Source organism: Carassius auratus, chromosome 40 (genome assembly GCF_003368295.1).
Source record: "Carassius auratus strain Wakin chromosome 40, ASM336829v1, whole genome shotgun sequence".
Classification (NCBI taxonomy): Eukaryota; Metazoa; Chordata; class Actinopteri; order Cypriniformes; family Cyprinidae; genus Carassius; species Carassius auratus.
The window spans coordinates 12,572,027-12,599,364 of NC_039282.1; the positions used below are offsets into that span (position 1 = coordinate 12,572,027).

At 36.1% G+C, this 27,338-nt stretch overlaps 1 protein-coding gene across 1 annotated transcript; it reads right to left on the reverse strand.

The window, feature by feature from the left end:
- Positions 1-173: 173 nt before the first annotated feature.
- On the reverse strand, positions 174-26,721 carry LOC113058607 (alkylglycerol monooxygenase). The gene is made up of 13 exons (XM_026226646.1): positions 26,460-26,721; positions 23,254-23,384; positions 22,858-23,009; positions 13,371-13,474; positions 13,127-13,222; positions 11,381-11,447; positions 11,066-11,131; positions 10,758-10,837; positions 9,806-9,940; positions 7,488-7,604; positions 5,965-6,047; positions 5,480-5,585; positions 174-975 (listed from the first exon to the last, which is right to left on the reverse strand). The coding sequence occupies exons 1-13, from the start codon at positions 26,580-26,582 to the stop codon at positions 895-897; spliced, it is 1,341 nt and encodes a 446-aa protein (XP_026082431.1). The 5' UTR covers positions 26,583-26,721; the 3' UTR covers positions 174-894.
- Between the last annotated feature and the right edge of the window lie 617 nt (positions 26,722-27,338).

Genomic DNA, 27,338 nt, shown 5'->3' on the forward strand with positions numbered 1-27,338 from the left:
CTTGTTGTATAGTGTGATTGCTTTCCAGTGAAACTGGCCCTGACCAGCAATGATCAATAAACAATTCAATCAACTCAATTCAAGTTTATTTGTATAGTGCTTTTTACGACACAAATCATTGCAAAGCAACTTTACAGAAAATGTAGATTCTACAATATTTAGTAGTAGCTTATCAGTGGTGACTGTCAGTTTATGTGCATATGACAGGAATTTTCTTGAAAATTAATACAAGACGTAGTCAACCAGATGATGAACACTATTAACAGCAATTATTATATAATGCTATCACACTTATAGCAATATAAACACATGTAGGCTATTGAATGAAATCGGGGGACAATTTTTACGGATCCTGCTAGCACCACCTGGTGGTAACTTGTACAATTACATGAACTCACACCACAGCTAACAAGCAGTCTTTTTTGGTTTAAAATTAAATACATCTAATAGCATGTTGGTCCTTCATGTTATCAGTAAGAGGTCAGATATTTTCTATGCAGTGTGACAAAACTGGTGTATAATAATAATAAAAAAATTCTTATTACACTGGTTATTGTACTTGTATTATTTGATACATTTCAAATGCAGATGAAACTACAGGTGCAGTAATAGGTACCTTTTGTATTTAATATACCTCATGCGTTGATTATGTCTGAAAAGTTAGTTTTAAGCTGGTGAGTACCATTCTGAGAACTACGAACCATGTTGTCTTTACAATATATTAATTTATGCTTTTTACAGCATCTCTTCAATGCCAAACCAAAATCAGTGAGAATAGTTTGTGAGAGCAACATTTTTGTAAAATTAAAAGGACAAATCTCATGATTAAATGTATGAAATATGTCACCGGAGCAGGACATTGAATCGTAATGCATCAGTATGAGGTTGTTTTATCTAGTTTTGTTTCTTCATCCCGTTAGTCCGCTGATTCACAAACTGTAGACTCCAGTAGACTGCAGAGATTAAGACAAAGACCTGCGGAAAGCAAGATGTTTACATTTTAATGCCAAATAGGTTCAAATGAATACACTGTAAAAAATGTTATGTCCTATCTACTTAAAAATAATATTGTAATAATATTTTAAAAAATCTAATGCTTGATTTCCTTAATGGAATCTACCTGAATAAATCATGTAAAACCTCCTAAATTATATAATCAATGACGCAATGAATTTTATATTATTAATAAGAGTGTTCTTCTCTGCACAATGGTAACAACAGAAACTTCAGCATAATAGAAACTCTTTCAAATGTCAAACATAACTGACCATTAAACACTAACAGATGTTTCCCTTCACTCAAAAACACATAAAACTATACTCTCCATATTCAGCGATATGCTGGGAACTAACAATCACTGCCAAAATAAAACTGCATAATTGAACTAATTCTCCAAAAATAAATAGGTAGCCACCTTTCCTTAATTTTATCATCTTAATCAGTTCCTCAATTCAAGCATCAAAACTTGTGAAAAAAAGTGAAATGTCTCAGTATTTTCTGTACAACACTGAACCACAATTTCTTTAATGAAATAAACACACTTGTTAATAATCATCTTCATTTTTTAAATGAAATTTACAAGCCCCATGTTTAATTTTTTTTACAGCGCTAGTTCTAGTTTATGAATAATACATTACTACAAACATGAATTACTAAATTACTTATTTTTTCTTAGACACATATCTCAAGTAATGCACATTAAAGTTTAAGTGTATTTTGTTGTGTATTTATATTTAAAACGAACATTTCTAAAACAATTTTTTTATTTAGAGAGTTATGAATTATCACAGGTAATGTGCAAAAAAATATTTTAATATAAGAGGGTATAACAATAGATACATTTAAGATTGTGTTACAATATCACCTTGCACTAACTTTATTTTATTCATTTTTAATTCCACAAGTCAAAACCTTACTTGAAACGATTAATTGTGAGAAACCTAAATGTCGCACACCAGGAAATATACTACATAAAAAAAGCCAATAGGTCAAGCATGTGGCCAAAGAATCTCCCATGATGCATTTGGAGTTGAGGTTCACAGAAGCCACTGTGGAAACAAGCCAAAAGGGACATTCTTCCAAAAAGCTGTAACCTTAACTGCTCCTCCTTCCTTGCGTTCTGGACCATAAACTGCACCCAAGCTCTAAACAGAGTCCAAAATCATATTCTATCTCTCAGAACTACTTCTCCAATGGGAAATAACCAGAGTTTCCTCAGGAGCAGCATAGCGGTTTCCCTTTGAGAGAAAAGAGAGAAAGAGAGAGAGAGAAAAAACCCATGGTCCTGTGCTTCCTGACCTCACGCTACCTGATTCCTCCCATCAAATGCCAATGCATATAGTTTACCCTCATTCAAATAACAATAAAAATACTTTTTATTAAAAGGAGAGCATTGTGCTTAAATTTTCTGCTTCTCTGATTTACTTACAACCTTTAAAACCTCTAAGATTTGCTAAGATCCTAAAGTCTGTCATTAAAAGTCTAAGTTTTTTTCTCTGTTGTCAAGTCTTAGGAGAAATATCTTACAATACAATACTAAAGTTTTTCTTTGGGGAATCATATGCATTGGACAAAGCCCCTTTATATCAGTGTCTGTATGAAACATTGAACTATAACTGGAGAATTGCTCAAAGTGTAGAGCTGGAAAGAGTAAAGGGAGGGATTTAGAAGAAGAATTTCAAATAATATTTGCATGACAAAAGGGATAAAAATATTAGAGAGAGCAAAAATGCTTTTTAGACACTACCTCATTCTAGATTTTCATTCAGAACTACATACTGCCACCTGAGTCGATTTCATTTTGCTGAGAAACTGTCTTAAGAGCTTTTGGGAAACCTCACAAATCCCAGAATGCAACCTTAAATGACAAACTGGCAGATATTTCAATCATTTTGAGAGGCTTTTTCCTCTCAGATTTTCCTCTGCAGGCATATTTTAAGTGAAAAAACACATGAGATGTGTACATTTTGATATAGTAATTTTCCCTTCTTTTTACGGCTCTTGCTGTCTCAGATGACCACTCGTGTCTCTCTTTCTGTCTCCCTCAGCTTTTTTCTCTCTTTCACACACATAGAAGCAATAGAAATAAATATAAATATAAAGATACATGCGTAGTTGCTGAAACTAGCAGCACACATTCACACCTACATGTTGGTGATGCACAATGCTTCTTATTTAGAGAGCGCAAAATGGCATATTTTCCACAAAAAATAAAGCAGAATAATAGGAAATGTTTCTTTAGCACCAAATAAGCATATTAAAAATGATTTCTGAATGATCATGTGACACTGGAGTAATGATGCTGAAAATTCAGCAATGCATCACGGGAATAGATGACATCTTGATATATTTTAATTTCAAAATATTACTGTTTTTACTGTATTTTTGATCAAATGAATGCAGCCTGGATGAGCATACACTGAATCGCTCACTACATACCTAAACTATAGAAAACATCAGCTTACCACACACACAAAGACAGATAAAAAAAAAAAAAAAAAAACCTTAAGCAGTTCAAGCACTTGTCCATGACTCAATGCTGACCCATTACTGAAACCCCCTACTGCTTCTGGCAGCCGAACGAGCGCCAGTTCTCTGAAAGAAGCTGTCGTGGCAGCCTCAAGTGACTCTCACTGGACTTCTGTAAATCAGTTCAGTGGGATTCCTGAATCAAGGTCCAAGATGGATGGGTCTCCTGGGGCTTGCAAGGAACGTTCTGTTCACCATGGCAACCTGCTTAGCAATCCGAAGCCACTGAAAACTCTAGAATGTATTAGCATCAGCCTTCTTGAGTGGTGAACAAGTCATTAAGACACTGAATATAATTTTTTATGTATCATATTTTTAGATCAGGGATGTCTTTAATCAAAATACAACTTAGATTGCATGCTGTAGACATGTTGAGCAAGAAACGGTGGCAAAAGAACTGTGATATTTAATAATAAGAAAAGATTCTTGAGCAGCAAAAAGCCGAAAATCCAGCTTTGTATCACAAAAAATAAATGAAATTTTAAAATATAATAAAACAGAAAACAATAATTTCAGATTCTAAGATTCTAGATTCTTTATCTTTATGTCTGTCCAAATAGACGCAGCCATGGTAATTATAAGAAAGTGACCTCAAACTTTTGAATGGTAGTGTACGAAGTAAATATGGAAAAACATTTTTAATAAAGTTATTATTATTCATTTTCCAAGATTTCCCAAACAATCCACAGACCCCAGTTCACTAGTGACACCGGAGAATTAACAGTGGAAACAAATGTGCCCAATCACCTGAAATGCTTGCTAATACTCTTCTTATCAGTCTAATTCAGGCTCCGAGCTCCAGAAGTCCTCTCCTGTGGTGTGCTGGAGGGTGTCGAGTGCTATGAAAAGATAAGCCAGCGGTGCTGCTGTCTGCAGCTTTTGTGTGAAGCTGATCTTGATAATATTATCTTAACCTTTTCCTTCAAAATAAGTGGGGTGGGTCTTTGCAGCGGTACAATTTTTTGGTTTCGCATTTGAGAAATAAGGAGGACAAATATTAGCTTTGATGGCTGGAAAAAAAAACAGAATGGAAAAAACAGGCAGAAATGGAAGAATATCATCCTGAAGTAAACAGAAGTGGGGATGAAGTGTGGAAATTATGGCCATTTTTAGCAGATATATTTCTAAAGCGTTATAATGGCATTGCTGCAAATAGACCAATGTAAAAGTAAGTTACAGCGAAAGGGAAACTCTTTCCTTGGTCTATTACAACAGAAACACATTCAATCAGATGGAGTCTATTGGTATAGTTCACACAGACCCAAAAATATGATGCTACTTTGTGTAAAACTGTTCTGCGTGCATTTCAGCACCTGAGCTTAGAGATGCACACTCACACAGTAAAACGAGCAATTCAGCTCGTGTAAATCTAATCATTCTTCCACGGCAAGCAGAAGACGCGTTTAATTGATTCCAGAAACGTTGCCTTTGCGTAAAGCTGGGATGTTGAGAAGAGGAGAAATGGAGGGAAGGATGGAGGGCTTGTGAAGAGAGAGGTGGTGCGCTAATGAAAGGTCAGCTGAGATGTGCCAGAAACACACATAGCAATTTTATGGTTAATTTGGCCATACATCTGGATTCATACATCACGGAGGCGTGCAGAGAGACCAAGTGCCAGATCCGAAAAACACACACACATGCAGAAACATGCATACATTTAGGATGGAGTTAACACATATACACAAATCTGATACCACTAGTGGAAATACATCCTTTTTCTATAATTTCAACATAAAAATTGGGTGAAAAGCTTAATTGAAAAATCAGCTTGCCATTATTTGAGAGTCTCTTTGATTTGTCGCAGCACACAAGCTCCACAAGTTTGTCTAAAACCTGATGATCATGTTCTTCAGCATCTTGGGAATGATCGAAAGAGGGTCTTGTGCTTAAATGGAAGCTGGACATCTTTAATTGAGACTGTGGTAATGATGTGTGTGTCTGTCAAACTTACTTCAATCAGAAAAGCCAACAGAGGCACCAGAGGCTTAATGTAACCAAACCGTTGAAGAGCCACAATCAAAACACATCTCAGCATCTCCAATTCAGCTGCATTAGCCCTGAAAGAAACACAAAGCATTTTATGTTTTCTTACTTATCCATTTTATTATTGTACTGTGCTGTTAAGTATATATTAACAAAATGTCCATATTACTTTATATATACATTAAATCCATTTTTAAAAAGCTGGTTCACTGGGGAAAAATACCGTTCACCCTTAAAATAAAATAAAAAAGGTTTAGCTTGCCCTAATAATACATCTACTCACAATTTATTTAATAAGAAAATAAAAAAATAAAAAAATAAATAAAATAATAAAAAGCATGTGTCCACACAGTTAGTAAAATTCTATTTACGGTCATAATTTATTTTATTTGTTTATAAATAATAAATAATAATAAACTAAACTAAAATAGGAGTATGTTATAGGAGCTGTACCTCTGATCTATCAGGAAGCCCAGTGAGGTTAGAGAAAGTAGTACGTAGGCAGTCAAAAGAAGTACACTCAGCTCAGATAGTATCTGCAGGTGAAAGATAAGTCACACAATATACTTAGAAGTAATGTGTGTGTTTGATTTGTCTTAAAAATAATAACTCTTACTCAAATAATTTTGCAAGCAACATAGCAGAGTACGTGACCTAACAAATTTAGGTGTCAGGACAGATGAGTAATACCATCAACTCAAGGCCAACCATAAGGGAAGTACTGTGTCATCTATGACTAAATTGGCACTCCTCTATGGATGGATTTACACTGAAATCATAATCTGGTGATAATCTTCTGTTAATACAAGCAGCAATGTTAATGTTTTCTTGACCTGGCTAACCCATCATACTCAGCAGTGGTTAAATCAGGTGACTGACCTCATGACATCTTTGATATGACACCAGCAAACAATTACAGACTTTCTCCTGAGATAGAATCCAGATCTCAGACCTCAGCCCTGGAGCGCTGGCTCATTTTTCAACAATTAACAAAAAGGGGGAAAAATCTATTTTGATTGGTTATATTTTAAAGCCTCTCCATATCCAGTTTCTAAAATAACAGAGCAAAAGGGCAGAGGGGAAAAAAGAGGGGGAACCCATCTTCCAAAATTTGCATTTAAGCAGAGGTCACTACACAGACCTTGCATTATGAACAGTTAGCCAGACACGATTGATAGCCCTGTACAGATGATGTAACTGATGACTAAAAATGAACGTTTTCCTTCTTTTTGGAGTGCCATTAAGCAGTTCTGCAGCATCACTTGTCAACGTTAGAGCATGCAAACGGACAACGCAGTATAAATACACACTTTCACATTATTTATTGCTAAGCCTGAAGGCCTCGGTTTGTTATTTTCCTTGGATAAGGTGACTGATGCAAAAGGAAGGTTTCCAGGGCTGGGAAAGCAGTCAGAGCATTTGTATTAGTTGCTGGACCACCAAAAGCTTGTTTTATTGGCTGGTGGAGCTAAGGAAAGAGATCCAGGGGACACATCTCCTGTTCTCTGAGAGCCACAACTAAGGGAGCACCACAGAGGTAGGAATCACAGGAAAACAGGCCGTTTCATTTCAGCGGGGAGGCAGGGTGGGGCCACGCTTTCTGGCTGACCAAAACTATGCCTGGGGAACACGGACTTCCAAAGATAACGGACAAGGGCAACTGAACATCTCCGTTTTAAAAAATAATAGACAACGATTACTTTTAAAGTATTCAGTCCATACTCAAGCTAGTAAAATGCCTTATTATTAGAGGAACATTAAGGATAATGAGAGAGAGACCGAGGTTGATAATAGACCTGGCGAGGTTGCATAAACCACACAGCAGATTAAAAGCTTTTAAAGCTCCTGTAGATGACAATGAAAGATGGCATTTAGATGATAGCTTTGACATTTCAGTCGGGCACATTTCTGGGAAAATCTGTTGTAGATTTCAACAGTCAAAGTTAAAAAGAAATAAACACAGAAATAGTACTTACCATTTGATCCATTAACAAGTTGTTGTAGACATCTATCAGAAGCATGAACTGTATAAGCACATAGGCTTGCATTGCAGGGGACCATGCAGGATCATGAGGCTTTTCCTCTCCTGTAAGCTGATTGGAGAAAGAACAAAGTTTTGAAATGAAAAACTAAATGAGATTTAGTATCTAATCTTTCATTTTTTTTCTACCAGAATAACTGCATAACAATAGTAAAAATGCTTTTAAGACTATATGGTTTTAAATGTTTTTACATTTCTAGCTGTTCCAACTGACTTAATTATAGCCAATAATTAGAGTTGTCCCAAGGTCATCTTGGTTAGAGTTAACAGACACTCTTGATGGTGGTTGATTTAGGTGATAGATAGTTTTTCATGGTTTCTAGTTGGTTAATTTGCGTCATTAACTAGTCAAGATGGCTTATTAGACTGTCGATGGTCCTAAGGACAACTTGGTGACATATGTATCCATACATCCCTCCATGGCGTATTTAAGTCCCACTTGAAGGTCCATCTGTGTCCCAAATTTATCAGAAACACCTCGGAAGAAGGTTTTCACTGACAGCTGTCAGTTGTAAGATGGTGAGCAACAGTAACTAAGGGGGGCGGGGCTTACGTCAAGGTCAATTTGGTTATTTAGGTCAATTTGGTTAAGAAGAGCGATTAGTTAATCAAAGGCTGGTAGTCGACTTTGGTAGAGTTTAGAAGACCACACTGAATTAACCGGTTACCATGTTCGAATAGCAGACTCACCAAATTAAATGGTAGAACCAAACCTCAATATATATTCCTGGGAAAATTGCATCACTGTTTGGATCCCAACCTAAAATAATTCTGCTTCATACATCAGTGTTTTTTAACATGAATCATTGAGAACTTAATCACTGTTGATTTCCTAAGGATTCCTGAGGCTGTCTGTGCTGCAGACACGTGTTGGTTTTCCCTCACACCAGAACCCTGGTGGCTGTGCCGCCGCTGCGTTCTGTCTTCCCTCAGAAATCAACACATCCGAGCCAACCTCCTTCTCCTCTACTCCACAGGAGAAACAACAGGCACACCCAGGTCTGCATCACCGAAGGCCTTTCAAGATATTTCTGTCAAATTCCTGCTCTCTCCACATGTTTAGGATCACCCGGATCCACTTTGAGGTGGCTTCGATTGTAACATGGTGAGAGTGACAGAAAAAGAAGGAGAGACAGGGTTTTCAGAGTGTGAAACTGCGTCTGTTAGTATGTGGCACAGTCAGACGTGTTTCAAAGCAAACCGCCGCTCTCCTGATGAGAAGACTCCAAAACCTTTTCGCAGGCCGTTGTTTGATCGGGCCCAAAAAAAGCTCGCTTTTTAAAGACCAGAGAAAATGAGCCTATTGTGCTTCAGCCCACAAAGGCGGTTAAGATTCATTTGGCAACGGCGCACACTTGTAAAGTCTGTCTGAAACGTGAGTCTGTTTTTATGTGAGAACTCAGGCAGTCATTTGAGAGACATTTTTTTTCCTGCTACAGAAACAGCAGGTAGTAAACGACAAGTAAGGTGAGGAACAAAAGAGTTTCCAATTTAAAGGTGAACATGAACATTTTTGTACCACTAGTAGAAATGGTATAGTAGAAATAAATACTACCTCCATTTTCCATAAAATGACAGACAAATAGTCCTGCCCATAAAAAAGTGTTTTTCCACATTTTATTAAAAATCATAACCTTGAAAAGGGCTTAAATGTTTTTGAAAGAAGTCTCTTATGATCACCAAGGGTGCATTTATTTGATTATAAATACAGTAAAACATCAATATTGTAAAACCTTAATATATTAAATATTCAAATTCAAAATAACTGTTTTCTATTTTAATATATTTTAAAACATAATTTATTCCTGTGAAAGCAAAGCTGAATTTTTAGCAGCCATAACTCTAGTCTTCAGTGTCACGTGATCCTTCAGAAATTATTCTAATACACCGACCTAGAGCACAAAAATTATTTCTTATGACTTTCAATGCTGAAAACAGTGACACCTTTTTTTCCCCCAGAAGTTTTTCATAATTGGAAAGTTCAAAAGAACAATTTATTTAAAATGTATATAAGTAAAAACATACATATTGATGTGTTTTGTTCAATTTCATGCATAATTGTACATTTTATGAACTTTATTTCATTCCTAATGATGCACCTAATGATTTTAAGTCTATATCCTAAAAATGTAGGAATGTAATAAGAATTTTAAATGCATCTTCAGTTCAAAGCAATGCAGTCTATTGTTTTATCAGAATAAGAAACATTTTGATATAGTGCAGCAAAAAAAAAAAAAAAAAAAAAAATCCCACCTGGGGTATATCAGCAATGTCTCCCAGTCTTGGTTTTCCTGGAGTCCAGCCTGGCCCTTTAAAAATGATGGACAGCTTATTTGAAATTCCTTCAGCTTCCCAGAACCTCTGCCATAGGTACGGATAATAAAGGAACTTTAGAGAGGAAAGAAAAGAAGAATGAGGATATAAACCATACATGGCACATGAAGCCTCAATATTAAGCAACCCTCTTTAATGCTGCATTACCTAAAAACTTTTCACTCAACATTATTCTTATTCATCATCATCTAGACCTCGTGTCTAAATGCTTTGTGTCACACACCAGATCACTCTTACTCCAGACCGCCACAGGAGAGCACCGAAAAAATAATCAAACACAACCTCCATTTGGTTTTGCAGGACTCTTTCACCTCTCCCGAGCCGTATGTTTAAAGTGAAGTAATAATGTTATGGTTACAGCATGGCTTTTCCACTAGCATGGTAATGTGAGGAGAAGCCCGGCTCCCATTGACTCTGCTCAGATATTTACATCTCTAAAATTAGGCCGGTCTGACACACTAGAGCCCATTATGTGAAACCCAATTCATCTGCAGTGTTGATATTTCCACTAGTCAAAGTTCTTGATAGAATGTTGGGGCAAATTAATCTAAACATTTTGTTTATGGATGATGTAAACTTTGCTTACAGACTGTGATCACTGAGACGATGTATGTTACAATAATACCACAGTAAAAAAAGCTAACCTTAAAACATACATTATGCAAAGATTAATACAAAAACACTTTGATTTTATACTTTTTTAAATAAATCAATCAGCATTTTCCTAAAAATAATTAATTAAATAATACATTTTTGCTGTAATACAGTACTTGTATTCATATTTTTTATACAATTTAAATTAATAATTAAATAACAAAAATAAATAGATCACAGAATATTAGAATTTTTTTTATTCAATAACCTGACTAACCTCGACAGTCCAGATTTCAAATGTGCTGATTGGGTGTGTGAGCCCATAGACAACTTTATCACTCTCAGGAGTGAACGTACCTGTGATGGGACGAAGCAGAGAAAACAACTCATTTTCAAAGTGCATCTGATTTTCATGTGTGTTTATAAGTCACAATACAAATTGTTTTTTTAGACAATAAATGACTACTAATTTGTGCTTTGTGTAATTTTTTTTTGTTTGTTTTTTTTAATGCACGTGCTGCTAGGGCTCATTTTCAGACAACTATTGGTTAATATTTTTTTCAAAAGCAGATACACAGAACTTACCAAACATCCTGTCCCATATGATCAGAATTCCTGCATAATTCTTATCAATGCAATATGGATTTCGCCCTGCGAATGCATGGTCGAATGTTACTGATTCACTACACACATAATCACTAGTCATTATCAAATCTCTCTTAATAGGTGTAGAATGTTTTTCTTTAGATGAGGCGTATAACCAGTATTACCAGTGTTACTTAAGTCACATGATAAGACAAAACAGGCCTAGCTTTTGACCCACAGTGATAAACTGAGCAACACCAATGCACTATGGGAGCATTGCAATCCAACTCTACTGTCAAAGGTAATAATGCTTACCATGATGAACTCTGTGGTGGCTCGGAGTATTTAGGATCCACTCCAGAGGTCCAAGATTTTTGACCAGCTAGTGATAGAAACGGTTTCACAAGGTCAAAGTAATATTCTAATATCATTAAATAGTTTATGTGACTTATGTGCTATAGATATATGATGTTATTTGACGGTTTTCACGTACAATGTTGACATCAGTTGGACTGAACCAGTTGGTCATGTTCACAAAACCCATCTGATTGATTCATTCAAATCTTACTGATCTGTTTCCCAAGTTCAAATCACAGATTCAATGGTCCATTTGCACTGGTTAACAGCTTACTGAAGGGTAAGATTATCACTGAATAGTGACTTCAATTTGGATCAGTTTCTCACACAAGCCACTTTTATGGTGCTTTTAAGTTTGAAAGTTTGCATGGACAAAAAGGACTAGCACAATATTGAACACTCTTTCTTGCAGAAGAAATAAAGTAAATGATGACAGAAATTTCATTTTTGGGGCGAACTTTCTCTTTATTCTCTTTAACCTCAGTAATAACTATTTCTTTTCATGCACTAAAGGGCGACAGCAACAGGTTGTTTCTATATACTGTACAGTATGTAAACCACAGTCAACTCCTCAAAAGACAAATAATCACAGGTTAGCCCATTGTCCTCCTTTGACATTTTTCACATGGACAGGCAGACTGACTCTTAATATTAGTCTTACATACACCATGTGATTTTTTTTCCTGATTGAGTGCCTTGTCTTTATCTTGGCTTAAAGCGCTGAAGAAATGTGCTCTTCGGGGATTGTGGAACCTTGACTGGTTCAGATGTTCACAAATGTACTTGTAGACATCATTAATACACAGTGTTTTCTTATCTGATGAGCTCGGTCGAAAGTCTGCTAACTATGGAAAGAGAAAGGTGGCCAAATTTCCAGCTGGAAAGAACAATATTTATAGATTGGAAGTAAAACAAACATTACACTGGATTAGAAGACGCATATAGAAGCCAATGCGCCTGATAACACACTCTCATAAAAATGCGTGCATATCACTTATTTTACCAGGATGTAAACATCCATTTAAGCTTAATGAGGCATATATCGCAGGTGTTAGAGTGGACCATCAGGTTTTTTACTTGAGTGCTTGATTTCTGACGTCTGCAAAATGGGAACAGCTCAGCATAAGTGAGCACCATATTTCAGTGGGCCATTATTTCCATGTAATGAGAGATCTGGCAACAGCTGAATTTTATCTTAAAAGAAAGGAGCTCCTTCACAACTTAACCCGCGTTCTAATGTTGGATGAGGACTGGGAATTCGACGCCAATAAATTAAACGACATCAAAAAAAAGCCTATAAAGGGAACATAAATTACACCCTTCAGAAAACTGGAGACGTGAAGACGGTTTTCACTAATAGGGCTCTACAAGATGGAAGTGATTCCAAATCCATTTCCCAAATGATCCCCGAATGTAAAGCCGATACCGAAGGCAATTTAAATGCCAAATGTAAAGCTTCTGTTTGGAATATTTCATAAAATCTCAAAATCTCATTATGCGTGATTGAGTGTGGTATTCAGAACCACAGAACGGGCAAAACTACAAACGGTTAAGAGTTTTGAAAATGGCTAAACTAAAGTCTAACATGCTATGAAACGATCAAGAGCAAGAATGGTGAAACAAATAGCTTATAATATGCCATGAAATGATTTAAAACAGAAATCAAATATGCTGAACAATTAGAAAAGACAAATCTCATAGTACCTCAGTATGAATCCAGAACTGATACAGCAGGTTAAACTGAACGTGAACTGCAAATACTGACGGAGGGACCATCAGTGCCAAAGGAAGGTAAAACACCTGATAAAACACAAAATATTATCACTTCATAATAGGTCATTAGCTATAAGCTACACGGTTAGAGCTCATTAACTAATATATTTTACATGATCTAACGTGTATTGTGCCAAAATTATCACGGATTAATAATTATGCAGGTACTTCATACCCATGAGGAAAACTGCTGGGTGACTGACTGACGTAGTGCTGTCGACAGATTGTAGTATTCAGAACTGTGGTGAACCTGATGGGCAGCCCACAGGAAGTTTAACTCTGAAACAACAAAAAGAGAGAAAGATACAGCGGACTGACATTGTCAAAACAATGTGAAGAATCAATGATAAGCAGCAATGAAAGAGACTCATTGCTATGTTTAGACTGTAGACATTTTTTGTTGGCAAATGCTCTTTTTTTGGCCTGTGCTGGATCTGATGCTATAATAAATCTCTTGCCAGTACTGACCTATTGAGACAGTAACTGTTCTGTAATTTACTGGTCCTAAAAAAAAAAAATTGAAGAAAAGACAATTTTCGGCCCACCAATCGCTTTTTTGGGCAGTAAGATTTGTCTGCATCCTTCTGAATATGCACAAGGAGAAAGAAAAATTCTTCTTCTAAAAAAAAAAACAATGTATAAATATGTAAATAATTATTACAAATAAATATAGCTGAAGTTTCTGTGGATTCTAGCATTTGGAAAAAAATTACAAATTCTCAAGAAAATATACAATGTTAAAAATAAAAAAAAAAATTAAAAAAATAAAAGCCCACCCCTAAGTCTCAATAATATTTTGGTCCCTTGATACGACTAGGGTTCCTCCTTCAATAACCTTAGCAAGCACCTCTAATGAGGTTGCAAACACTGTCAAATCTTTTTTAGGATTTGCTCTGAGATAGTCGAAGGCCTTGTGTAAGTGTGAGGTCCATCAAATCTAAGAGCTGGTGAAGTTCCCAATGAAATGCTGCGATCCAGCTGACAAAACACACCGTGGTGAGAGCGTAAGAACGAAATCTTCCTCTCTGCCAGTGGGGCTCTGCTGAGATGTTAGAATAACCAGGCCAGCAAAGTGAACAGTCAAAGCTCTCCACTAAGAAAACAACATCAAACTGTCCACTTAATCCAGATAACAGAACCAGGAAGAGATGCTTTGTTCTTATTCACACACTATGAATTATTATTGTTATGAATATAATATATATAAATAATAATAATAATATAATGTTAAAAAAAAGAAAGAAAGAAAAACAGATTTGCAAACAAAGTGACATGAAAATTTCGTTTCCCTAAACATTATCCATTGCTATTGGTTGAACAAACAGATAACCCCGCCCCCAAATAACGCCACTGGTTGTCTTTGCATTTCAAGCTATTATAAAAGTACTTTCCATTACAAATATACACAATTCAGTTAAATTCCAAACTTTAAATGAAGTATTGCATGAGCTAATACTACTTTGTTATAAATGACACTCTTTAGTGCTTTCTGCTTCAAATCAAGAGATGAAATGAGAGTTTTTTTTTCTCAAAACACACCCGCAGAGCTCCAGTCATTGCTTGAGAGTGTGTGAGCCCATGCTTTCACCTCCTAGGGCAGAGCAGTGTAAGATTGATGTGGGGTGTCACTGGTAGGAAGTACGTTCAGCTAGGCCTCATTGCAATCCATGTCCTCGTGCGCCGGCCTCGGCTGGAAGCCGCATAGTTTGGCAGGCAGTATTCAGAGGGGAAGAGCTTTAATGATGAGAACCTATGCCACAGAAAAGACTTTCCCATCATGCCTGAAGATCACGGTCTGCTCAGACACAGAGATTGTGTTCTTTTCTCAAGAATACAGGGATGAACCGCATGGTTGCACAGAAAGCAGTGTGTACTATAAATGGATATATAAAAAACAACATTATTTTGGTCTCATCACTTAAGGATAGATAAAATTCATAAATTATAGTTAATTTACAGCCACAAACATAATTTGCTAGTTAGTCAGGGTGAGATAAATAATAATCATAATAATAATAAAAGTATTATAAATTATAAAATAAATATATTATTATTATTATTATTATAGACGAGTCATTCTGCACTTCACAGATTATTATTATTTTTTGGACAAAAAACTTGGTAGCGCCGAATAAGTCATCAAAATTGTCAAAAATTTTCTAAACTTCTAAATGGAATTAGTATATACAGTAGGTGACCTCAAAAGCTTATATTCATGGACTCTAGGGGTGCTCCGATCACGATCGGCCGATCGTTAATGCGCATCTCGTCAGTAAAGCCGGTTCTCTAATCAGCGGTTAATTCCATCAGGTGCGTGATTTCACATAGAGCAGCTGTTACTACACAGAGCCGTTGTTACCTGAAAAGCTGCGCAAATCCATGTTCATTTTCAGCGTTTATTTGCGCATCTTCTCAGTTAACAAGGGCTCTGTGTAGTAACAGCTGCTCGATGTGAAATCACACACCTGATGGAATTAACCGCTGATTAGAGAACCGGCTTTACTGATGAGATGTGCATTAACGATCGGCCGATCGTGATCGGAGCACCCCTAATGGACTCAATTGATTTTTTACATTTTTTTAAAGCATTTCTTATATTTCAATACATTTCGAGATTTCTTTTTTTTTTTTTCTTGAAAATGTCCATCGTGCTAGCTTATGCTACAATTCTAGGACTTCAAATTGTTTTTTTCTATCTAAATCAATATCCATGTCATAACATTCTCAGAATGATTGGATGATATTCATGGCATCCAAGTAATTCAAAGTGTCTATTGTACTTAAATTGCTCTTATCTATAAACTCTGGTATGAACACAAAGTACAGGAACAGAAATGCACAAACTCACATAAAGTTACCTTAAGTCACTGAGGAGAGGCCTTTACACAAGTCTCACACAAGGTGAAGGGTTAAGCCAACAACAAAATACACTGATTATACCACTGTGCATTACATCGCACAGTTTAAAGAGTACTGTAGAGACATTGTGAAAGAAACAATAAATTCATAAAAACTCTCTACTTGCAAATATGTTAATGCATTTTTAATGTGTTAAACATTTGCACATTCAAAAAACCTAATTATAAAAACTATAAGGGACCAAGAACACTTGGCAGTCAAGCTGTTTTCATCACATGCACTAAATTCATCAAACATACAAATATCCCCTCAGCTCTAGTGCCACCCTCAGACTCGCTCCCACATGATGCCACTGTGTGCCATGTCACTCAGGTTAGCAATGAACTGTGAACATCTGGGCAGAGAGGATAAGCTGTCGGCGAATAAAAGAGGCCAACACAAACAGTCAGCCAAAGCAACTAAACCCATGTTTGTCACCACAATACTTCAATGTCTTCGCTCGCAGTCTAAACTGCTGCTGGAGACATTTGTAAAAAGAGTGGTACTTTTCAAATGACAGTGCAAACGAATAATCTCAGCTGATATTTGGAAAAACTGTGCATTTGTTAATTGTTAATCAGTGTTTTTGAACAAATCGGTTAAATTAATGCACCAATGAGTAACTCATATAGACACAGGCTGCATCAGATATTGCATACGGAAAAAACCCATAGTAGTTAATTATTCAAATGAAGTAAATTAGTGTACTGTATTTCCTTAACATATTTTATTATTAAAAGTAATCATTAATTGTTTGGGTTGAGTAACCGCTTGGACAGATTCAATTAGTTTAAAGATCAATTAGACTAATGCAAATGGTAACTTTTCTTTTTGAATGATTCATTTAAAGGGAAGGCTCGTAAAAATTGTTAGTGAATCACATTACACTAAAAAGAATTGGTTTAAAGGAGTCATTTGTTATTCATCAGACTACGCAGGTTGTGCAGTATGTTATTGCTTTAAGCCTCCAAAGAAAACGCAATGGAATTTTTTTAATTGCCATTTATTGGCGAAACACTGCCTTTTTCTATCTTATGACATTCAATTCACACCCCAAACACAGATAAATGGCAACTTCTGTCATGTGGTTGTAAATTCAAGAGTGGGGCTGGCCACTGAAATGTAGTGCAGGAAACACTAGCATAAAGTAAATTATCGATGATGGTATTTTAAGAATAGATATTGAAATCAAGTTCAAATGATGATTGAGATGAATCAGAAAAATATTTTCACCCAGCCCTACTTCACACATGGCATATGGTGAAGGTAGACTCCAATCCCGAAGGACAAAATTTTCAACACAGCAAGAGACATCCCTCAGACTGACTTGGTCTGGCCTCATCCAAAAATCACATACAGTACACACACAAACTCGCCTATAATTACAAGTGGCTGATTTGCTGGACATTGTTGATATTATTGCAGGGTCCCGGGGGCGCTCTTTCGAGCCCTGGATCTACATCCTGACTGGTTCGATTCTTTTGTACGCCCTCAAACCTGCACGGCCGGGAACTTCCAGAGGCAGGAGAAGATTTATGAAGCCCCTGTGGCCTGTGGTTAAACCCCACTGCCTTCCACCAAGAGGATCCCTTTTGAAAACAATAACATCCAGACCCGGCCTCCTTTGGGACGCCCCACAGTGGCGTTGACGAGATGTGTTTGTCTTGACAACTGCCACTGTCTGCGTAAACGCTAAACGTGTGCCACTACTGTATCCCAAATCAGATATTGAGAGGTTGCATATGTAAACATATGTGCTACTGAATCCTTTTGCTACTGCTGGCTTTTTCTTTTGATGACTTTTCTGATTCCAGTTACAAATGAAAAATGTAAAGTGATAAAGAATGTAAGATTACGTACTGCCTTCCATAACTTGTTTATAGTTTCTCTCTTACTTTACGACCCTCCCTGCCCGTCTAACCCTATAACATCTAACCTCAACCAAACCTCAAACTACAGTAGAAAAAAAACGACAGACTGACACTTCTGCTAGACGTGCACACCAGATAAAAGTGTGTCTTAGAACCCCGGACAATATCCTCCTTGGACGGACCAAACGTTTCCCAAGGTATCATTATTCAAATAACTTTATGTGACTCTAGTGAATAAAAAGGAGAGGGAATTAGGGACTTGAAATGCATGTTGCTTTACAAGATTTGGGCTTACAAGTGGGTCTCCCGATCCAAAGACCTGCAGGACTTGTAATCAATCTAAAAGACGTCATGCTACACATCTACGTGGAACAGAATGCAACCTTAGGCCAAACTAATCACCAAAACTAAGGTTATTTAAGCAAGTCTGCCATCAAAAGCACTCCAATCTGAGAGCATTACTTTTGGAAAATCAATCTTCTGAAACTTGGGGATGCAATGTCACATTTACTAAAAAAAAAAAGAAATACAGAAAAAAAAGGGGGGGGGGCACTAGTTAAAAAAAAAAATTACAGCTTACATCTAATTTAATAAATTTTTGCATTCCAAACTGTATTAGAAACAACAATTTAAAGGAATAGTTCGCCCAAAACTTATTATAAAAAAAAAAAAAAAAAATTATTCACCCTCAGGCAATTCGAGATGAGTTTATTTCTTCATTGGAACAGATTTGGAGCAATTTAGCATTCCACCACTTGCTCACCAAAGGATCCTCTGCAGTGAATGGGTGCCGTCAGAATGGGAGTCCAAACAGCTGATAAAAACAATCACAATAATAACGTGTTGTGAAGTGAAAACTGCAGGATTCATTGGTGAGCAAGTGCAGAAGTATTTCTCATTAATTCTACATAACATTTCTTTGTTTTAGATTTTTCAAAAAACCCAAACTTTATTTCCAGGTTCAAATTACAGTCGATCCTTGAACCCAGATGTGGTCCCAGACTTCTGTAGTCCACCATACATCTTTCATTGCTCATGACTCATGAGACTGAGAAATGAAAGACTAATTGATGAAGTCCTAATGCAACAGCAGCCACCGTGGCCTTCCCCATTGGCTTTCTTCAGAGTTCCTAAACAGATGGTTTAGCTGAGGTTTTGGTGGAGCTCTTTGGAAATAGTAGCATATGGGGACCAGTCAGAATCAGTGAGACAGTCGCGTTCAATCTTTCTATATATTATTCCAATAATGATGAAATATCAACTATACAATCAAAATGGCAACAATATCAGTTTGTTTTAATGCAAAAGCACATTTTATAGGCCGTACAATTGACCATTTTCCTTATTGTACATTGGAGACTGCAGCTATTTTAATTCATTTCCCTTGTCTATGGATTAAAAAAAAATCCAAAAGAACATTAACCTAGTCCGGGCTAAACTTCATCTGGCCCATTTCGCCAAAACCGACCATGTGGTTGGAAAGCCAGCCCCAGTGGATTGTGGCATCACTGTAGAGGAAGACATGGAAAGGCCAAACACCACAGAGAGTCGCAATAAAAGTTTGCAGGCAACTGGAAAATAAGGCAACATGTGGAAAAAATGCAACAGAGAATGACAGAAGAGAGCAGAATGGGCGCATGCAAATAGCTCACGCAGAAGCAGATGCCTGGACAACATCAAAAGCCACCAAAATCAAACGCAGCCTTTGATTTATGAGGATATGAATTTCTAACAATATTAAATGGCTACATCAGACAAGGAAAAGCACCTGCTTTACAAATTGGTCTTAAATTTAGGCTTGAATTTAGTTTTAAATGTGATTCAAGACAGCTGTGATAAATTCTGTAAAAACACAATACAAATTTTAAATGCTGCAGATTTTATATTAAAGATATAACAGGCATTTTCACATATCCCTACATCCCTATATTATCAAAAATGCCTTTTGACATCTTAACTTGTGTGAGTGAAAATAAAATTAATAAAAAAAGATTATTTTTTATTAGATAAAAAAAAAAAGTTCAAATTTTACAATGGCACTAATTGGGGTCAGTATAGTTTTCTAGTGGTCATATTTCAGCTGTTATGCCCTTTTAAATTGTTTTCTCATGCTAGAATAAAGATTTATAGTTTACAAGTACAAGAATACAGCTTTAGATAAAAACTTATGTGCACCAACTGAACCAAAACTGAGTATGAAAACTATTCAAGGATCATTGGCTAAAACATAAGATCACCAGCTGTGTACGACTCAGATCAGTGGTCAGACGAGAAATCTGAAATAACAAAGATGGACATGTGTTGTAGTTAAAGGGCTGGTGCTGGTTTTTGGTAATCAAATAATCATAACATATTTTACATGCAGCACACTTAAAAAAAGTTTCTATATATTTTTATTGCATTTTAACACTTTTTCTTAAAATACTAATTATTTAATATTATTAATAGCTCACCCAAAATTGAAAATGTCCTGACCCTCAGGTCATCTAAGATGAGTTTGTTTCTTCATCCGAGCAGATTTTGAGAAATTTAGTTTTAAATCACTTGCACACCAGTGGATTCTCTACAGTGAATGGGTGCCGTCACATTGAGAGTACAAACACCTTATAAAATCATCAATCCACAAGCAATTGCAAGCAACTCACAAAATGTGTGTTTGTAATAAACAAATCCATCAACAAGACATTTTTTACTTCAAACCGTTGCTTTGAGCATAATACTCCTTTTACAATTAAAAAGTCATCTAGTCTGAATTAGGAGTGAAATATGCACAGATCATGCAGAGTTTAAAAACAAGTCCAAAACAATATTCAATAAATATGTTGGTCGAGATTGATTTGAGAGGGCAACAGGAGATGGACATTTTCAATAGAGAAAGGATTATTTCTATTAGTGATTATGGACTCTGGATCATGGCACCCATTCACAGCAGAGTATCTGTTGGTAAAGCAATTTAAATTTTCTCTAAATCTGCTCCAATGAAGAAACCAACTCATCTACATCTTGTTTATAAAAGGGCGAGTACATTTTCAGCAAACTTTCATTTTTGGGTGAACTATTCCCTTAAAATAATGGAAAAATAAAAATATTATACTTAGTATATCCCAAAATCATCTCAAAACGGTCATTATTGTTGTCTGTCATCATACATTTTGCCTAGGTTTTGCTGGTTACAACAACCAAAAAAGCATGATCAGCGAAGTCCAGTTAATCAACAAAAGACTCTTTTAAGTCTGTTATTAATAATGAAATGTTCTAAAGAATCACAAATTCAGAACGGTATCAAAACCCGATGATGCTTCAGTCACATTGCAGATTCTTTTCTCTGCAATACTCTCTGGTTGTAAAGGTATAGCAGCTAAACTATTTTAACTTTAAAAAAAGAAAAGCCATTATGTCTGGGTCTTTTATGAATTATAACCATACGACATCCAAAAGAAGTCATCTTGGACAGCGATGGAACAGAAAACTAGACAAATCATTTCCTCGGACTTCAAAAGGAACAAATTGAGCACAGGAGACCTCTGACAAAAATTACATTTCCAACCCGGAGCAAGGACCCGACACAATGGAAAACATAACATGACAGCCAAAAGCACCTCATCACTTTATTTAGGGGTCCAAGTGAAGTCTGGAGAGATGTAATTTGAAAAACGTCCTGCCATCGTATCAACATTAAATCTCAAATGGATGGAATTGGTGTAGCATATGGTAAGCATACTTCAGAAGCAAATGGCAGTAGCCTGTTTTACCCTTTTTCACTAAGAAACTAAAGTCAATGCCCTGGCTTCTGACACACTGTGGATGTTTACTCATGTAATAGAAGAGGACATACGGGGAATTATTGAGCAATGCACATTTGAGACAACAAAACAGCCTGTAAAATGGTATTTTGGTAAACCAAAACTAGGATTATGCTATATTGGAGAGCCGGCATCTCAAGACAGAGAACTGTTAAGAAGCAGATTTACAGTCTATGGTAACAAAGTATATGTTTACTGGCAATGCAGTGTTGCAACGGCTGCTATTGAAGAGAGAAGAAAAACACCACAGTGCTCAAAGATTACAGCTGTGACAATGTTATCCTCTGTTTGGACACATGTCTCGCGGCTCTGTGCCTGAACTCTCATGCTACGCAAACATAAGTGTCTTTTGCAATCGCCTACTCCTCGACAGATTGATATTTCAAATGCGAAGCCAGATAAAGCGTTTCTCCTAAAGTGCATTTTCCACATCTGGATAGCCGATAGATTATACTGTATATAAATGTGTTTACTGAAATATGGAAAATAAAAATCCTATAGAGTCTGAGGTAAATCAAAAACAGTCATCGGTTACCTGCTTCTCCAAGTTATGAACTCGCAAAAGTAGCAAGACATACGATCCTTAAGGGTCAAAACCACATTTTAATGGAACCAAACCAGCCCTTAATGTAAAACTAACATCTGCAGATACGACTTCAGAATCAAATAATGTTTCCAGAACATTTAAACATGACCAAAAGCTATTTTAATGCATGACGATGAAAAATGAACAGTTTGTTTTTGAAGTTTCATCAAGGGGACGGCAAGAACATCAGTGAATCCTGACCTAAATATTTATGTTTTTCACAAAAATCTGTACTCATATGAGTTTTTTTGTCTTTATATCACTATAAACTATATGGAAAATTTTAACAGTTCCTCTCCCAGTCCAGAAAGGTGTAAAACATACTATTAGTGCTAGATTAAAGCACCAAATAAATACAAAATTAATCATTAAAATTCACAAGAAGAAAGTAGCACACCCTGTAAAAATGGGAATGTTACGATGTTCCATTTTTACATTCAGCAAACTCCTTTGAAGCAGACGGATGGATATAATAGCAATGCATTTGGCAGGATATTCACATACCGTGGGCGAATCGATGGAACCAGTAGTATCCCATGTCCACACCAAGAAACGCAAGCCACCACGTCCAAGCTGAATCCCAGGGAAGCTCCAATAGACGGAAGTTGTTCCAGACATAAATATAAGCTGACAGCTCCAAACTTCTTATCACAAGTCTTGAGAAAGACACCAAAAGTGTTGAATTAAGTTACATCAACAGATAAACATGTCTATTAGAGAGAAACTGCATGAGTGAAACATGAAATTAACATTAGTTTTGTTCTTAGTTTCTTTTTGTAAGGTCCAGTGTGATCTGATATGTAATATGACTATTGACAAAATCTTGTGTTTCATATCTACAGACATTTTTTAAGGAACTGTGAGATAAATCTCACACTTGGGAAGCTGATGTCAACTCACTGAGGCAGACGGGACATCATCCCTGCAGACAAAGACGTGATGAAGTCGTTGATCTTGATGTGAGGGCCATCTGCCTTTAACCATCCCAGCACAATCTCCAATAATATCAAACCAATGAAATATGGCGTGGCCTACAACACAAAAATTATTAAATCGCTGCTGTAAATGAAAACAAACATAACAGTTACTCGAACTTTAAATATTGTGTTAATACTCTAAATAGTGGAACTTTTTAAATGCTGCATCTTAATACAAAAGAGCCAAGTTTTGCAAATGTTACACATGACTTTCTGTAACAACCCTAGTGCATGACAAAATAAGCATAAAACTTCAACACACTAGGCATCTGTCAGCAAATAAAGGATAACATTAGCATGTGGAGTCAAATACCCAGGTTCAATACCCAGGAATGCATGGACGCATTGATACGGACAAGAACTGTTAAATATCAATAAGCCAATAATTCATGTTATGGTCGATAACCAATAAATTCAATATCATATATATAAATTAAAAGCATTTCCGTAGCTCAAACTGTCTAGCATGTTGCTAGCAACACAAAAGGTCATGGGTTTGGTTCCCAGTGAAATACAAATGTACACTAAATGCACATAAACATAAGTAATAAATATACTAAAGTATTACCTATATTTAATATACTTATGAATATAAATTATTTATATACAAACAATATAAGTATTATGTATTATGTATTTAATTTATTTATATAATTAATTAATTAGAATTTATTTCACAAATATAATTTATAACTAAAATGAATCAAATACTAAAACTAAACATTAAAAACTAAAATCAATCATTTTAAATGCTAATGCTACAAGTGAATATGACCAGTATGGTACCAATATACTGTACTGTGCATTCTTATTAATGTATAGTTTCAATGTAATGTAAGCTGCATAAAAGTGTCTTGCCAAATGCGCACAGTTCAATGCAAAGTGTGTTTTGGAATGGAGCATATGGAATTGGAAGGTTCCACTCAATTTGGACTCCCTAAACTTCTGTAATAACCAGTTTTATAATTTACCAGCAATTTTTAACTTAAAGGACTTGGATGTAAAGGAAGTTTTTCTGGATTTCTTAAACTTGGATTACCCATCAAACATGGAGCAAATCACAAAAGACCAATTAAAAAGTTAACAGATGTGGTGCTGGCAGTACTCTGGGACACTCTTTGCAGTGTGAAACCCGAGACTCACTTTCTCACATGCAAACACACATGCACGCGGAACTGAGAGTGTGGAAGTAGGGGGCGGAGTTGTGGCACAACAGTATAGAGTAGATCTACAGGTGGAACGGGCCATGTATATGTGTGTGTGTGTGTGTGTGTGTAAGGCAGGATAGACCACTTGGGAACCCCTATCACACGCAAACCTGGACACATCTGGCCGCCGACTGCAGCGAAGCTCTAGCTGCTAGTGCTATGAAACCTACTTCCAAAACTTCTAAACTAAAGTTAATGTAAATGAAATTCAATCTAATTGGATATTTAACTTCAGTGAGCTATGCTGTTTATAAACTATAAGTAAACTGTACGTGCACTTCAATTTAAAAGGTTTGAGAAACTTATTTTAACATCTGTCAGCATGTTTTTTTTTATAAGAAACAAAATGAAAACAGCTATTAGCCCTGCAGTAACATATTTCAAGCTTGCAAAAATTGTTGAGGGGCTCTTAATAGTTGTATATAAAGCTGTGATTGTGGACTCAGATCTCACCAAGAACGAAAAATGACATTTGCGGAGCAGATGTTAGTGTTTTAGTTTTTTTCCTTAGCTTTCTTGTTCAGATTCTGGACGGTTCATGTAACTTTACACCAAAAAAATACAAATAAAAAATGCAAATACAGTCAAACATTTTTTTAAGCAATGTACTGTCAACTAAACTTGCATTATACAAATGTCTAATACACTTTTTATTGAGATTTTATTGTTTCAACTTCGCTTTTATCGTCTAACAGTGACGTGTAGACAGTCTGAACGACAGTTTTTAATTATGCTTCAAATTCAAAATAAAGGAAGAAAGTATATAAAATGTAGTAAAAGGGGCACAAATCCATGTATTGACCAAGACAAAAAAAAAAACAGAGAATTTCTATTGTCTCACTCAAACACATCAAGAGACAGAAACTTCAAATAAAGTTCTGCAGAAATGGTGAGCGAGGCAATTTAACAAGTGTGTGTTTGTGACAGAATTACAACAATTAGGATTCCTGCTGTGTGGTTAATTGCAATTTCTCTATTCATGTGTTTATGGCGGCCTGTAAAAATGTGAGTGTTTTACCTCAAATAACAAACATGTGTTGATTTGAGCGCAGCCAAACCGAAAAACACACACACATGGGGCTGTTAAAATCTAAGAAGCGATCTCCCCGCTATAGGGCTTAAAAACCTGAACAGGTGGCAGACTTGTTTTCCAATTGTTACAGCAATGGTGCTTACTGTTTTTGCACGTTAATGAAAATCAAGAAACCACACAATTAACAAGGTACAATATCCAATTACGACATCATTTAAACCTGTGGTATTAGACGTGTTGTTAGAAAACATGGGTGGAGACACCCTGAAGAAATCCCAATTACAGATGTTTTGTTTACAATAATATACTGACCATATGAAACATGATTAACAAAATGAAGAACAAGTAATATTTCCACATTCAAAATTCATAAAGTCACATCTACTGGTACCAACAGGTGACAAAATAGTTTATATGTGTGTGTGTGTGTGTGTGTGTGTGTTATCGAGATATCATCCATATAATCACAGTATGTAAGCCTCTAGGTGCACTTGTGCAAGTAGCCTAGATAGACAGACAGACAGACAGATAATGTACTTTTCACAATATGCCATTATATTGTAGTAGGCTATAACACTGTATTTCTATGGCACTACTGAACAATTTCTAATGCGTTCTTGCACCATTTTAACACGAAGAAAGTTGCTATGCGTGCTGAAAAAGGTATGAAGACAAGTTTCGTTGAGGGGAAAAAAATAGTCAAAGACGCAAACACCCCGTGCAAGCTCAGCTTGTGTAAGCTGTGCAGAAAACTACATTTCTTTGGGAGTGTGCTGTTGGTGTTAAACACTGTAGTTCGTACAGTAGGCCTATAAATCTGTGCGTAATCTACTAACGTTAATTGTTTTCCTAAATCCAGCTTGAACGTGCTAGTGATGTCACACATACCTGGTTGACATAAGTCGGCACCTCTCGTACAGTCGCGAATGAGGATTCATTAGGAGTCATTAAACTGAACAGCATACGAACTCCCTGAGAATGGGTCACACTGGTTACTTCCACTCGCTCCATTGCGTTTGTAAATGTGGTAAAAATGAAACTACAGTATAGACGAGTGGCTCCACTGCCGGATTTATGTGTGCTGAGCGTTTATGATCACCTACAGGAGTCCAGACCTTTGAACTTCACAGTAAACGCCGCCATGAGAGAGACGTCGTCATCACATGACTCGCGACAAGCACTTTTACTTACTAAGATAATATAGCCAAGTCGACCTATAGGCCTGCTTTTATTTTAATTGCAGAAAGATATAGAGAACTGAGCTATTATATAGATGACATAGATACTATATCGACAATAGGCACTTAAATAACATATTGGCACTTTTTGAATCATTAGACAATAGGCTGCATGACTTAAAATGATGCACAGTAAGAATAAATAAAATTATTCACTAGTCCTTTTTGAAATACTAAAAATCATGGTTTCTTTCCTGACGATTTGCATTAATGGATATGGAATCTAAACATTTTCAGACAGTAAATACTGAAGTGATTATGTTATCACACACACACACACACACACACACACACACATATATATAATACTTTTAAGTAATTTTCAGTGTTAATTTTGACACGAAATTTTAATTTAGTTTTAGTCTTAGTCTTTTGACTATAATTCTTTTTAGTTTTAGTCAAGTTTTAGTCATCTGATTTGTTTTAATTTTAGTCTTATTTTAGTCGACTAAAATTGCTTGGTATTTTAGTCGACTAAAATTGCTTGGTATTTTAGTCCACTAAAATAAGACTAAAATCAATAACAGAT